The sequence below is a fragment of the Sylvia atricapilla genome, chromosome 2 (genome assembly GCF_009819655.1).
Source record: "Sylvia atricapilla isolate bSylAtr1 chromosome 2, bSylAtr1.pri, whole genome shotgun sequence".
NCBI classification, from domain to species: Eukaryota; Metazoa; Chordata; class Aves; order Passeriformes; family Sylviidae; genus Sylvia; species Sylvia atricapilla.
In genome coordinates this window covers 82462091-82478034 of record NC_089141.1, presented here as the reverse complement: position 1 = coordinate 82478034, position 15944 = coordinate 82462091, and the positions used below count along the sequence as shown (strand labels likewise).

General features: G+C 36.7%; 1 protein-coding gene across 5 annotated transcripts in view; it reads right to left on the bottom strand.

The window, feature by feature from the left end:
- Positions 1–15944, bottom strand: part of HERC2 (HECT and RLD domain containing E3 ubiquitin protein ligase 2) — a 103268-nt gene that overhangs the window by 33499 nt on the left and 53825 nt on the right. For all 5 annotated transcript variants that reach the window (XR_010742975.1, XM_066313576.1, XM_066313578.1 and 2 more), the window contains exons 40-60: positions 14140–14287; positions 13850–14046; positions 13387–13617; positions 12569–12704; positions 11885–12028; positions 10390–10532; positions 9907–10174; positions 9608–9750; positions 8264–8362; positions 7999–8167; positions 7760–7885; positions 7068–7176; positions 6842–6981; positions 5197–5387; positions 3982–4087; positions 3727–3818; positions 3026–3201; positions 2439–2550; positions 1512–1593; positions 1270–1413; positions 574–664 (exon numbers count right to left, since the gene is read on the bottom strand). Coding sequence is in view for 4 of the 5 variants with exons in the window: in XM_066313576.1 (XP_066169673.1) it covers positions 574–664; positions 1270–1413; positions 1512–1593; positions 2439–2550; positions 3026–3201; positions 3727–3818; positions 3982–4087; positions 5197–5387; positions 6842–6981; positions 7068–7176; positions 7760–7885; positions 7999–8167; positions 8264–8362; positions 9608–9750; positions 9907–10174; positions 10390–10532; positions 11885–12028; positions 12569–12704; positions 13387–13617; positions 13850–14046; positions 14140–14287 (3047 nt within the window). In the remaining variant the exon portion in view is untranslated. The remainder of the gene's footprint in view (positions 1–573; positions 665–1269; positions 1414–1511; positions 1594–2438; positions 2551–3025; positions 3202–3726; positions 3819–3981; positions 4088–5196; positions 5388–6841; positions 6982–7067; positions 7177–7759; positions 7886–7998; positions 8168–8263; positions 8363–9607; positions 9751–9906; positions 10175–10389; positions 10533–11884; positions 12029–12568; positions 12705–13386; positions 13618–13849; positions 14047–14139; positions 14288–15944) is intronic.

Genomic DNA, 15944 nt, shown 5'->3' with positions numbered 1-15944 from the left:
ATTTACCCATGGGCTCTGTTTATCAGGGTTTTTTTCTTTCAAAATACTGTTTTGTGGGTGCATACAAAGTAAAACTTCAGAAAATTTGAATTTTTCTCAAAGTTGTCCTGTGGAATATTAAACTACATATTACTAAGAAATGGAAGAAGTTTATTACTGGCTAACAAGTCTGTGAATTAAAGTCTAAAGAAAAGGGCTATAAAATGACAGCTTAAATTATGAACTGTTACAGCTCAGGAATATAAAATTGTTATGGTTTTACTCCTCAAGGCACCTCTGAAAACCATACCTTTAAAATTAACAAAAAACTGCATGTCCAAAAGTATGGAATTTCATCAGTGAAATTTGAAAATACTATTCAAGACTTTATCCATCCAAGTATTATATTAATTGAATGCCTTCCTTCTGAATGGCTGAAGCCTGCTACAATTTCTACACCATAAATTGGCACATACTGTGGAAAAAAATCTTCTCGCAACACGTTTTTATATTTCTACTGTATTAAATATACTGCATTAAAAAAAATTCAACATGAATCTTTTACTGAAATATAGACAAATTTGTTATCCTTACATTCGACTGAAGTGACCAAGTTTTCCATCATCTCCTTCACCCCACGAAAACACCTTTCCATCAACAGTTAATGCCATAGCATGCCGACCACCTAAAATTGTAAACATAAATTTACATTTTTGAGCTTTCAAGCAGGCAGCAGGTCTTAGCAACAATTTGACACTGCTCTTCTACAATGCAACTGTATGAGCTTTTCAGCTCCATAGATATTACTTATTTTCTTTGGAGGTTTTATGTGATTTAATTTAAAATAAAAAACTTTTGTGATAGCAGGTCTCCTGGTACATTAAAAAAAAAAAAAACAAAAACAAAAACAAAAAAAACAAACAAACAAAAAAAAAATAATCACTCTGTTTTCTATTTTCAGAGCTGCAGGAAAAAATAATGAGAAAAACAAACCCACCATTTGGAAATATTAAAAGTGAAAACACTTCTGTTCAATCAAATGGAAACACCAAAGCCACCAAGCCAAAGCAGATTAAGAAAACTTGCATGGTCTAAATTCTCTGATTTTAATAAGAGAACTGTTAACATTTAATCTGACATTTTATATAACAGACAGAATTCAATAACCTGTATTTATTAAAAAAAAACCTGATATGCTAGGGTATCACAGCACCCAAAAAAACTGCAAAGCGACTATTTTCAGGCTTAGTATGTTATGTTTATGTATATAAAGATAGACATAGTCAGTACCTGAGTGAACAGCCACCTTCTTTACCACATAGTTGCTGAGAGCTGTAATCTGGCGGGGAATAGGCACAGTTCCACTAGATATTCCTAAACCCAGCCTTCCGTTTGTGGCTTCTCCACAGGCATACACTTTACCCTCTACAGTCACTAAAATTAAGAAAAAAGTTTGGAACACCATTAGTGTTTCACAATTCAAAATCAGTTTCTGGCCTGAAATAATTATATTTATTTTAAACTTACGTTACCTGCAAAAAGGCTTTTGGATCCTCCAGCTACTTGCACAACATTCAAGGCAGACAGGGTTTCAGAAAAGGAAGGGACTTTTATCTAGAACAGACATGAAATAAAAATCATTACAATTCACTTTAATGTTTTACACTTCAAAAAGAAGAGCTCTGAAGTGATAAACCAGCTACTCTAACAGGTACTTTCAGATGCTTCACACATGCCAATTAATATTACACCAGGCAAAAGTCAAAAAGCAATTAAAAAATGCAATACTGGAACAATGATAAACATAAAAGCTGAGAAAAAATGAAAAGTGATATAAACAAGGACTTTCTTTTAGTAAAGCTTTCTTGAGAAAACTGAAGAATACAGGAAAGGTTAACTTTTTGATTCTTCAAAGGTACTCTATGGATACAATACTACACTTCTACAACATCAACTGAAAAAATGCTCTCAACATAATTTAAGATTAATGAATTATGTTTTAAATTGATTACACACTTGCAATGTATCTCATCTTGTATTATATTAAAATTACATGTAAATGGCTGCACACTGGGCAGAAATTCCTATATTACAATTGCCAGATACAATACCTAAGTAAGTTCACTGAAAGTTTATTTTATGCCTGCAAACTCAACAGGACCAGAGTATGTAATGTTACACATTTTTTAAACAATTAGTTTCATTATCATCTAAAACAAATGATTGAGTGGCTGCTAAAAATCAAGCTAAAAATCAACCAAAATGCAAATTTTCTCCAATTTTCTACCCAGCAGAAATCTACATGTCTTAACACTAAAAAGCCCCCAAAACCTATTCTTTGTAGCTTTCAGTAATAAACTGTAAAATTCTGATTAAGTCTGAATTATTTTAAGTTGTGTAACTCGTACATTCTATTTTTCACTGTTTCTCTTTTGTACTTAAGTGTGAAAACAACGTACCTTGGAACCTTTTAGCCCTCCCAATTGGTCTTTGTCATTCAGTCCCCAAACAAAAACTTTGGTTCTTATTGTAGCTGCTGATTCAAGCCCAGCTGCCTTCTTTCTAACAAGACTGAACATATTGAGAAAAGAAAACATGGTCAGTTCAGCAAACAGAAGGCTGTAGCATAGGCACCTTTTAATTTTATTTATTTCCTTTTACAGTTGGAACAGTTTCAGGACTCAAACTACACTGCCACAGTCAGAAAAAAAAAAAAAAAGGGAGAAAGAAAACCAAATCACATGCCACGTATCAAATAAAAGCACATCAAGTTTTTAGCTCAGTTTTCAACCCCAAGTATACTGCAAAAGGGCATGAGTTTCAACTCCAAGTATACTGCAAAATATTACACCTTACCAGTGTGATCATCTCAGAGAATGTATTTATTGACAAAGGATCTACTTACAATTCCAATAAACTAAGACACTGAATTATCTTTACTTCCATTCAACTTAATTAATTTGTTCTTCCCCCAATCATCTCCACAGTTATGGGAATATATAGGCACTAAGGTTCTTTACTATTTCACCCTTCCTTCACCACTGACCTCCCAGTGTTAGCTTTATCATCATCCTCTTCCTCATTATCAGAAGCCAGGAAAGGGACTGCAGCCAAATCTTCATCCTCAGCACGTATACGTCCCAGTATGCTGAGGCCATGTATTTTGCAATCAATGCCAGAGCTTCTGCACTGCTTGATTGCAATTTCAATATATCTGTGGTACTAAGAAGAAAAATACTCTATTGACATCTTTTGGGTATTAAGTAACTTCATAAAACACAGGAAAGAATTAGAAGTTTTCCTTGACTTTGTCACTTTAAGAAAATGAATCTGTCACTTCAAATGCTCTAAGTAACTACTGCTTTATCATTAGCATATGGCCTCATTCATATGAGAAATTTCACTCCCAATCTTAAAATATTCATTGTGCATTTCACCTTGCTGTTGCTAGAAAAGATCAGAACTGCTACCCAAAATTATGCCCAAAATTTAAGTTTATCAGAATGGTTACTGGTTCACAGGTATACTGATTTACATAAACCCCCTAAAATATCTAAGTCTATTATAGTGTTACTTTGTGATTATGGTAAATTATTAACTTTACTAACTTGCCAGAAATACTGCTAAGTTAAGAGGAAAAATAAAATACCAGGCTTTAATGATCACAACAATGCTTTTCATACACCTCCTGCAGCACAATATTTTTCTGTTGCACACAAGAGTAATTCTCACACAGACTTCACTTACTTCAGTACAATCACTGAGTAGAGGCACTGTGGTGTCTGTAGGATTTATATTGATTGTCTTTAGCTCTATAAGGTTATTTAAGGAATTACCCCCTAGAAAACAAAACACAGAAAAAAAGTTTTAGGATATGGTGTTTGTTTCACAAACAGGCACTCAGCATGTTACACAGATTATTATGTTAACAAAACCCAGATAAATACCTGCTGTTGGATGAAAAAAAAATTTTTTTTGACTTCTTGCAGAATATACACATACCTGAAACTACAACTAAGGAGGGCATGTAGCTGCTGTCTGCAGGGTCCACTATCATCTTCAGTCTGTGAACAAGAACATCTGGGAAAATCTCCAAGCGAATCCAGTGCTAGTGGAAACAGAGGATTTAATTTTTAGATAGTATTGTTATGACTACCGTATGATTAACAAGAATATATAAGGGACGCTTTCTAAGAAAGAATGGAAAACATCTCTGAATGGTACAGAACAGCTGCAATGTATGGCAACTGGCCAAAAGGAAGTGACCTTGTGAACTTCTTCATTGTCTTACATCCAATTACAAGAGGAACAATTGTAGCAAACAATTTACTTCAGCCAAGACCAACACTACTGAGAACACAGAAAACACAGATATTCTGGAGGTTAAGTAATGGGACATAATGTAAGTATTAGGTTCTAGTCTCTAGAAAACCTGGAGTAAGGGTACCTGGGGATATTCTCATCATGGCCATCAACAGAGCATCAAAACACACTGGACAGATACCCAGCTGCAAATCCTGCCTAGGCTAGTCAGAAAGCACTGCTGCAGGCCAATGAAACTGCTAAACCATAAACTAAGAAACAACACCATTTTTATATATTATCTGGCTGCAGGAGTCAAATGTACATTAAGCAACTTTGGCAATGACACGAAACCTGGAGAAGTTGTTGGCTCCATCTAAGGCAGAGAAGCCTAGATACACTAGAGGGCTGAGTAATCACGAACTGTTTGCAATTTAACCAGGGCAAGTGTAGCATTCTCCATCTGGGATGGGATAATCCTGCTTATACTTACAAACTAGGGGGTGTGGGGCTGGAAAGTAGCCCCTCCAAAAGAGAGCTGGGGGTTCTAGTGGATGAACAGCTGAACATGGGTCACCAGTGTGCACCCACAGCACAGAAAGCCAACTGCATCCTGCATCAAAAGAGCAGCGACCAGCAGGTCAAGGGAGATGATTCTCTCCCTCTACTCTGCTCCTGTGAGACCTCACTTGAAGTGCTGCATCCAGCTCTGGGGTCCTCAGCACAAAAAACCCTCATGGACCTGGTAGAGTGCGTCAGAAGAGGGCCACTAAAGCATTCAGAGAAATGGATCACCTCTCCTACAAAGACAGGCTGAGAGAGTTGCAGTTGTTCAGCCTGGAGAAGGGAAGGCTCTAGCGAGATCCCTTTAAGCATGAAGTATACCAGAATAAAGCATTTAGGGCTTCAAGTTACCTTTCCTTGTGAACCAGAAGACTGCCAGCACTGCTCACTACCATCAATAAGACGGGAAGCCTGATTCACAGAGGATGAGACATTCAAATTCTTGACTATCCTTGACCAATCATCCAGTAACATTCCTCGCTGGCTGCTGTGCCGTCTCTTCAGCTGCTTGCCAGAACGCCCACTGAACACAGGAGATTGACCTGCGTGGTAAAGTGACACATAAAGCATGCACCTCTCAAAGAAAATTGCTTCTTTGAAACCCATAGGCAGGTTGAAAGGAAATGTAACAAATCCAACATTTTGGGTATGTAGGCTACATTTAGAACACAGGCACATGTCACATTGGCATGGCGATAGTATATAGTACACAACACTCATGCTTAAAGCTCCTTTTTCTAAAGGAGTTTCAACTTTACAAGTTCTTGACTAGACACCTACTTGAAAAGGTCCTTCCCTTTAAAATACAGATCAAAATTTATGATGATATGTAATTCAAAATACAGGCCCACAGAACACAAATTCTTTACACCATTACAGCATATGAAAAACACACAATTAAACCTCCACAAAAATCCCCTACAAAGAACAGAACTAGAAAAGTTGGAACACTGGAAAATTCAAATCTTGTTCCAGAGGAAGGTGGTTTAGTGAGCTGTAGATTTCCCTGCAAAAACCTTACTTCTACTTTCCGTCACTGCTTTTGTAATATCTAGAAATCTTGATGAAAAGAATATTTTTACTGCTCTGCCCTACACAGGGCAAGGGGAAGGATTACAGATTCACACCATTCTAGGTGCACAGCCATATCAACTGACTTATTAAACGAATGTCTTTCTTGCCCATTAGACAAACCATCATGCACATGCAATCCATGTTTGCAATCTCTAGGGGGAAATTAGGTTTATTCATTTTCCAAAACAATTACACTGGTAATTAAGTATAAAGAAATTTAGTCCAGAACTCAGCATCATCTAGCAAATACTAAGGGTGAGATTAGTTGTTAGACAGGTGGATGGAAAAGAAATAAAAGGAAATGTCAGGCAGGTTTTCCATGACAATGCAAAGCCCAAATTTTTTGGAGCTAAAACGGTTGTAGCTGTTCTTGCCCTAGGAAAAAAAGATGCCTGATTATGAGCCTTTTAAAAGGCTTCCCTTTCCCACCACACTCCTCTGGAGCCTCCACATCACAGAGGAAATGAGGCAACAGCTATCACACACTGACAGGCAAAATAGCTGAAGAGCAATTGAGGTATAAGAAGGCATCTTGGGTATTTCCAGCTGCCCCTGGCACCATGAGGATTCCATTAATCTACATATGATGTATATCAGGATGACAGCAAAAGGCAGGAAGATGAGAAAATTACACATTTCACTCTTGGTGTAGGTAAAAATGCCATTCTGACATGTAGAGTTACTGTCACAGATATTTTTAAAACTTTTTAACATTACAAAAAGGGCTTAGGGGTTAATGTTTCATTGTAGTCTATCACATGCAATTGTAGCAGTGCTATAAATGTTTTATTGTCTAGGAGGTCAATCTGAATACTAATTTCATCATATTAAGGAGCTGAAATATAAAATTGGGTTTTTTTTTCAAAACCACTTCAAGGCATTTTAAATTAATCTAAGAAACACTTAAGACTCCAAAACTTACCTGGTTCATTTATTCTGCCAAAAGTATGTCGGGTGTTATGCTTCCTGGTTTTAAAACACGTTTCACAGAAGTCAAAATCATCACAGTTTCTGCATTTGAATCTAGGCCCATTGATAGGAAACATCTGACAGCCATCACACCTGATTTGACAAGAGAAGAACAAGTCAATATATACACAGTACAAGTTAATCATTAACATGAGACAAGATAACAAATCATCACTTACGTCACTCCAGGATGAATGCTGGGGACCAATTCCATTTCTGACAACAAGCCAGTCCAATGTGACTGTTGAGGAAAGTCTACAATAACATCTTTTCCATTGGCACTAAATGCTGTGACAAAAACGTGGAGAAAATACAAAGTGTTGCAAATCTCTATAAAATGAAGCTGAAAAGTCCTTACGGTAGGATTCCATTTCAATTCCTCCACTTTGATTTTTTTCCTAATTTTATTTAGAAGCAGCTCCCAAGTAAGCACGTACTTCTAAGCACAAATACAGTATGACCAAAATCTGTACCTCTTCAAAGAGCTTGTGTGCCAAAAATTGCCTCAATAACGTCCCTTACAGCCTGACACCAATGCATTCCACTTTCTCCTCACTTCCTTATGAAGCCTTCAAGTTACAATTACTTCTTAAAGGAAAACCATTCATCCAAAGTGTAAAAGAGAACAACAACAAGAAGCTGCAGAGATGCTTAAAGACTTTTACTGTGTGCAAATGAAGTGCCTCACTAACAAAACAGGCTGCCGCAGAGTACATGTCTGTGAATTCACCACAGATTTCAAATGCATTCTGTGTTCTCGACCATCACACAATACTCCACAAAACAGTGTGATTTTTAATTGTGTCTAGAAAAAAGTCTGCGTGGTTTTGAGTTTACTTCCTCCCCACGGCCCATTTTGAACACACATCACCTTTGACGATGCCTACACTCCGGTGAGTGACTGATCCCCACTTGTACTTGGGTGTGGTGACAGAGCTCTTCACACGCACTTTGTCACCGATCTTGATATGAGAGGCAGAACTCTGCGGTGGGAATCCTAGCAGATCCAAGAATAAATGTATAGTGAGTGGGGTTTCCACCCTCCAAAATACATCTCCCTTAGTCCACCATTCACTTTTTTAGTTAAAAAGTAGTCAGAAGAGAACTCACCTAAAAGCTCAACATGGATATATCTGACCCAGTAAGTACCACCCTTTTGTTGCCAATCACACTGCACGTTCAGGTCATGCAATCCATCTCGATCCAATTTAATAACTTTGCCTACATCTCCTTCACAAACCTCCTCATAGGTTCTGCAGCACCTAACCATCATCCCCACCTAGGGAAAAAAGGACAATAGAATGCATTAGCTCTGTAAAGGCTTTAGCATCAACAGGAAAGCAGCGTCTATGTTGCTTTTGATCATCATACTTACCTGAATATTCTCCCTAACATAGACAGCATAGTCATCATTGCTTAAGAAATCAGCTCGTTTCTTATAGGTCTGGCTCTCTGTTACAACAGCACCACTTGTCTGGAAAAAAAACCCAAAATAAATATGAAACAACTACAAAATTCATTTTCAAGTCAGGTAAATAAAGACTGTTGGCTAAGAATGAAGATAACCCAACAAAAATAACTCCATAAAATATACCAGCTGCATGCCAAAACGGAAAAAAAAAAACTTCAATAGGTTCAACTCACTATAAGGATAATATTTATGATCTACCTGATTTTCAATTTTAAACTTACTTTCCAAAATTACTGATCAAGGAACATAGATGCAAATTTTCAAAATGTTTGAAAGAAGCTGCAAGTTGCTTCTATGAAACCTGATTGCCAAGGAAAATCAGAACAGAGATGATTTATCACTACTCTAATTAGCCTTGAAGATACACATTCACATTTCACTTCTTAGGACATTTGTTGGGAGAGAAGAAAAAAAAAGGAGTGAATGGTAATCTCTAACCTAAAGCTTACTAACTTTTCTTTAGATAGTAACAAGCTAAAAAATAGAACTGTAGTTATTAAAAATTATTCCTTTAAAGATCTGATTAATTTTTTTCAAGAGAACTACTTCATTCCAGCTGTAAGGAGAATTTTCAGACAAGTTTGTTCTATTTTTTTTTTCATTAAAGGCAATATATAGCAGGTTTTCGCTGCAATACTGATAAAGATACCAAAAGCTGTCAAATTTATTTCCTTCAAAATATAAAGCATTAATTTCAATTATAAAATCCCACATGTGCAAGAAAACGTAAGTCCTTCAAGGATAAACGGAAATATAAAACATATTTAATTTTATTGATAAGTCCTTTTTTGAAACAGTTCTTGAAAGTCAACATAAGATTAGTGTAAATTCACATTAAAGCTATCACACTCAACAGGCACTTTAACAGTAATTTTATCATCAGTAAGCGGAAAAAGCTTTTATATGGAAAAGGCTAAGTTATTTAATAGACTTGTTTGCCATACTACAGTGTAACATCAACTGTTTTTGAAGAAACTAAGAGCATCTCTTGGGGATACTTGGAACTACCACCTGTGAAACACCTACCAGCATTCTACTCTCCCCTGTGCTAACTCATGAAGTATTTATGGATTATTCTCAGTTGTTTTATGTACTGTCTTAGAAACACAGGGCAAACATGATCCTTGTTACTGTTTTGAAAGCTTGGAAAAGCAGGTTGTCCTTGTACTGTCCATTTTCCCAAAAAGGGAAGAATTACAAAATTTATAGCTAGCTAGCGTAACTTAAGCTTACTAAGTTAATACTCACAACAGGACAAGCAGCTTCAGCTTCTTCCACTTCTTCTGCTATTTCCTCATCTGAATATTCATCAGAGATGGTATCAGCATCAGAAAGATCCGTAATTTGAACATCAGGGTGATCCAACAACCAGCCAACTAAGGCTTCCACTCCTGACACAGAAAACAAACTCAGTTTGTCTCCAAGGGATTCTCTGACATTCTTTTGTATCCAAAAAGAGGATAACAACTGCTCCCTCCTAAGTAGTTTTAATCAGCTTGCAACTCTTCTATTCCTTCAAATATTATTAAATTTACTAAACAAAATACCTGGTAATCCAGAAGCACTTCCAGAGGTTCCTGACAGAGATTTTAGTGCAAATTCTATGTTTTTCCTAGGAAATCCCATTTCCATAAGTTGAACTACAATGGGGAGGGGCGGAATTGGAGACTGCTTGCGTTTCTTCACTTTTGTGGGTCGGATATGTTGCACTGTGATGGGTGTTGTAGCTTCACTAGAGCTGCAGTCTTCAAACAGTGGTGTTGAAGGATGTGTAGACTCTACAGCAAGATACTGGCACACTGCCAAAGCAGCAGCCTAGAGGAGAACAAATAAATCAGTACAAGCAAAACAACAATATGTGGTACATTTGTGCATGTGAATGTGCATGCCTTAAATTAAACATTATATGCCCAAAAGGGTCCTGTGTCACTTCTTTTTTTAAACCTATAGCTTAATAGACTTCAACTGGAATGTGAATTATATGGAGTTATTTATTTCCTAGGTTACTTAGCAGAAAACACAGACTCTACCTCAAGCTCCTGTTTGTCAAATATGGCTTTCACAGGTGATGGCTGTGTAGCAGCTGACAGAAGTTGCTGCAAAAGGATCATGGGAGGCTGAGGTCCTTCAGGGGACATATCTCCTATGTCGGGAGAGGCAACTGCTCCATCCTCTTAAAGAAAAACATTGTTTTAACCAAAACCATGTAACAACCTGGCCAATCAGGAAACGTATTCTAGGTCTTTTGATTTTTCACGTTTCTTCTCCAGAGATACAACACATTTAATATTAAGCCATATGTACCACAATCTTCATTCAAAAAAGCAACTACAAAATTTATAGATAAACAATGTATTTATTAAAATATACCTAAGACATGTCTAACTGAAACTACTCAGTAGACAGTGAATTTGCACCTTGTGTCTTTTGAGTCTATCTTTTTTGCAATAAGACTATTAGTTCGAGGTACTTCCAGGATAAACCACTTGATACAGACAATCAAGAATTTTAGTGATCCCAAAACCATGATGCATGCTTTTTGGATTTCCTTCAAAATACAATGCATTAATTACAGGAGTAATTTTCCCTATAATGTACCTCTTGGGAAGAGCTCCCTTTAGGTATTCATTGTCCCTTCAAAAGAGCATACTTTTATTGAATGAATTTGCTCACAATTCTACACCTTTCATATTTAATTTTGTATTCCTGTTGCCATAAATATTTGAGTTTCCTAAATCTTTACCGTGACTATAACATGAAAATGTTCTCTCCTCATAAAACAGTTAATAGTCCACAACATACATTGCTATGGTTAAAAAAAGTGGTACTTTTTCCCCGTTAAAAATGATGAGTGAAACCATGCACCACTCCTAAAAAAAACCCTGTTGACTTAAAATCTGGAAATTGACAAAAAGTCCCACAGAAATATCCATATAAGACAAATGTATTACTATATTTAAAGATACTGCATGCTTCACAAATACCCAAGGAATTAATATATACTCCAAAACACATTGATAGCCATCCTGAAAGCTGACAGTTATTTATATATTTTATATGCAGAATGCAGGTAGAAGAAATAATTCATATTATTAGAACTACAACTCCTTCAACTCTTTTGATATTTACGCTTAAGAAATTGTATTTCTATTGAAACCGCAAGACATTTTAAGTAAAATCAATAGCCAATTTAAACTTTTGAAGCAGAAAAATAAACAACTGCAAAAAGTATTAAGTACTTTAAAATTACTTACAAAGCTTACTAACTATAGAAGACCTACAAATTTAGCTAGCTTCAGTATTTCAAGCTTCCAACACTTGTCATTCATTAGTTCATGAAACTTAAGTTAAAAATTCAAAATCTTTTTACCATAGAGGCTTAAAACATGCATGAATTTTAATTTTTAATCTTTAGAGAGCAAATTGAATTTCTACTGTCCAACTGCCACTAGCAATGTTTATGGTCCCATACTCTATCTACCATTTAAACAAAGACCAGCACGGTCAGGTAGCATCTCAGAATACCTGCAGGATTTAATGCAGACTCCTGAACAGCTGGCTGAGATAAGATCTGCCTCAGCGTATCCTGGTGAGAAAGCAGAGCTCGTCCTGCTTTTAGTATGTACAGCTTTAACTGCTGGCACCGCAGCAGATCCAGATCAACTTGACCTATCAGAAATATTAAGCAGCCATTAGTGCTAGAAATCTGTTGTATTAGAGAAGAAAGATTATCATTCATACAAACTCAGCCCAAACATCTGTTTCCATCTTAATTCACTGTGTACTGCTTACAGGAGTCAGTTTAAATAGCACATGGATCAAAAGTGTGCACACATTGTATGACTCATGGTACTAAAAACACTGCCTTCTTACCTTCCACACCCTGGACAATCATACAGCTGATTTACAACACAGTAAGTGCAGTTGAGATCTTACTTGGACCCAGATTTCAAACAACTCAATAGAGGAAGATAAGCCCCAGATCTTATTTATTTTTTCCCATCAAAGATACTTCACTTACAGTGCTGAGCAATTCACCATCTAGCTGAACTTGTCTCTTAAGTGCCTTTTATCCAGTGCTGAATAAGAAAACAGGTAAGCTTCCAGGAGACCCTTTTCCTTATCTATGTTTGCTGATACTAGTATTTTTCTCAGAGCATATGCATCTACTTTCAAAGAAAACAAACAGCAAGAAGCCCCCAACTGTACCTGAAAGACCTTGATTGGGAGACTTCATTCTTTGTTTTTCTATTTTACTTCCAGCCAGATTTACTAGTTGAGCCCAAATGGATAGCATAGGTTCAGTGAAAGGCAAGTTGTTCACATTAAAAGCCACAACAGGAAGCTAGACAGTAGGGAAAGAACCAGACAAAAAAACTAACAAAAAAACCATGTAAGCATTTTCCTAAAATCTCGCCAAGTCATTAAAAAGTTTCAATGGTTATTAACCGCAGAAGAGGAAAAGCAGCATTTGTCTTACTGCTTTTGACAAAGAACAGATAGAGAGGATTTCTATTCCCTACAGAGCTCCTAAACCTATATTTGTACTACACAATTGCAGCTCTTCTTGGTGAAAAAGCAGAAGAGTCAGAACAAGAAAGAACTCCAGACTCTGAAGCAGATCAAGCACTTGGCCTGTGCTTTCACTAAGGTTGTATCAACTTAATCAAGATTCAATTGCAAAGACCCAAGACTTTCTACATTAGCAAATGTAGAAATGTTTGCAAATCAAGTTAAACAGAAAGTTCCCCTCATCTAAGAGCTATAAACAACATTGCAATAACTTGGGATTTTACCTCATGTCAAACAACTCCTGCTTAAATCCCTCTTCCTTCCACTTCCCCAGCAAATGAGGATGGGATTTAAAGGCTCTACAGAGGTTTGCATGAGGACCATCTTAGATGTGCATTTAGAGCACTGTGTGTTGAATGTCAGTGTATTTAGCCAATGAAGAACAAATGTTTTCTTTGGTCTCTATTAGAGTTTTAAACCCTCCCAGTATTAAAGCCTTACTAAATCAAACTTACTGGCTTCAGTTGGTTCAGAGGGCACACTCTGCACGTCCTCATGTCATAGAACTGCACAGTGATTTTCCCTTTCGGGGTGATGCGTGTCACCGTGCCCTCTCCAAATTCATCATGAACTACTTGTCCACCCAGTCTCAAGCGACTGTCTATGCCACCAATCACAGCCAAGACTGCCATCAGAGCTCCCACCTCTGGATTCTCAGTGTCAGGGAAGTAGTCATCCAACACAGCCTAACAAAGAACAATAAAATTTAACTGTAGGGAGAAAACACACCCTTCTATCTGCTTTAAAATACAAAATTAATCACACAAATTGCAACTTAGAAATTACAACAAAAATATATATAAAAATAGAAAAATGGTTTCAATATTAAGCTTAATATTGTTTACAAAGATTTAGTATTTATAATTTCAAAATAAATATTGCTATAAAAATGAGCTTATTTTAAAACGTGGAAACTACCCCTTCTGACTGTTTTCCTGCAAAGATGTGGGTGATGGAGGTTAGCTGAGAGTTGATGTACTTGTTTATGAGTCCATTCCACTGGCTGAGCGAATGCAGCGTCCTCAGCAGTGCCACTATCTCTTCTGCTAAAGTACTACTGTGAGTGGCAGTTAGAGATGCTTGGGGCCTGGCCTTTCTCCTCCTCAGAGTAGATTCTGGAAAGACAAAACAGTGGCACAACAGTTTTGAGTTTAATGCACACATTTGCCATACATAAAAATAAGCCACTGAGGGAAAAATTCCTCTACCTCTGAGTAGTGGGATATCCGAAGAACAAGTACTAAGCAGGCTCCCTAAAAATCCAAACAGTTTTTCCACAAGAAATTTCATGTCTCTTGACCTTTCATTTTTATCCCAGGATGGAAGTACTGCTTTTAATAAATGTACAGCAAGGATCTAAAAGGAGAACAAAACTAGTGTTAGTCTAGTCTAACATCAAATATTAAAGAAACTTTTAAACATATTAAGTACAGAAGAACAACATTTTTAAAGCTCGTTTTCCTTTGTAGCTTTTTCTACAATGCTGATTTCTTTCCAGCTGTGGAAATTACAGAGCTAGTGATCTTGAGTTTGCTAAGGGATATTTTAAAAGAAGTGGATAGAGTTGGTAACAATTCTAATAGCACATTATATTAGTGAACCAATCTCTTCAATACTTAGGACATGAGACACATGCATACTGAGAAACAAAAGCAAATAGGAAAAACAGGAATACAGAATGGGAAAATCTGTTCAGATTGCAGGCTCAGAAATTAGTACTAAGATGTATTTCAGAATGAAAGTTTCCAAGTGTTCTGCAAAGAAGCTATAACAGTTAAAGTTCATGAGCTAGCTGAGTGGTGGATGGCAGGCAACAGCAGCCGCAGTGACACTCAAAAGTAGCCATAGTGAAAATAGGGCCTCCAACACAGTACAGAAGAACAGTCTGGCATCTCTGAACCCAGACACTCAGTGCAGTACTGACAAGGAACAGGGGAAGGTGCAGCACTGCACTATCAAAGAGCAGAGGGAATTGCATATGTTGAGTAGGAGTATTTCAGGTTTTGAGCTTCCTCATCTTCTACCCAGACGACCAATACACGTGACTAACAGCAAAGAGAACTCTCCTCTTGCAAAGTTCTGTCAATAACATAGCTCTATAGAACCTGAAGGTTTCATCTTTTCATTGTCCTTAAGTTAAGTGCTGGTACATGAGGAATGATCACTTCTCTTGAGTGTTCTCTGAACAGCACAGATGACTATACTGCACTAAGTCGTGGATGATAGTATGTAGGAGCTTTCCCTGTCTCATCTTTCCCAACAATAGTAGAAGTCTCAACATATTAAAAATACTGGCAAGAATTTACTGGAAGATCACACAAAAATGAACAGGCCTTTATGATACAAGGCTTTAGTTAACAAATGCTGATGGCTTATCAAGGAAAAGAATAAGATGATCTTTTGTTCACCAAGCCTTCAAATTTGGCAGAGTTACTCCATAACACAGTTTTTTTTCAGTCTCACATAAAAGGCACTAACAAGACACTAAGGAAGGGCAAAAGAGAAAGAAAAAAAAGAGAAAAAAATTAAAAAGAAAGGAAGAAATGAGAAAACAGGAAAGATGACAAGAGAAATTCAATACTAAAATAGGATGCAAAGATGTCACTTCTTAAGAGAGACTGTAGTTTAAATAATATTAACGCTTTCCTATGGAAAGAGGGACTGTAGACAACACAACCTGGTAACTTTAAACGAAATTTAACTTCTTCCTAACCATACACCTGTTATTCTTTCATTTATTCAACTTATATGGGAGTTTCTGAAGCACAGTTTTGGAACACTACTTTGATCTTTCTATCAATAGAACAAGGGAGTCCATAGTATCCTGAAGTCTCAAAATTCAAGAGATGTAAATTTAAAACAGTAATTGCAAAATATAAAGAAAATGTTATCTTTTTCCCAGCTAACTAAAAACTGATTTATGGACATCTCCCAGCTGTTTTGTAAAATTCACCTTTCTTCTCAAGACAACTAAAGTGTACTACTTTTATTGCCTATTGAAGTAATTTGGAAA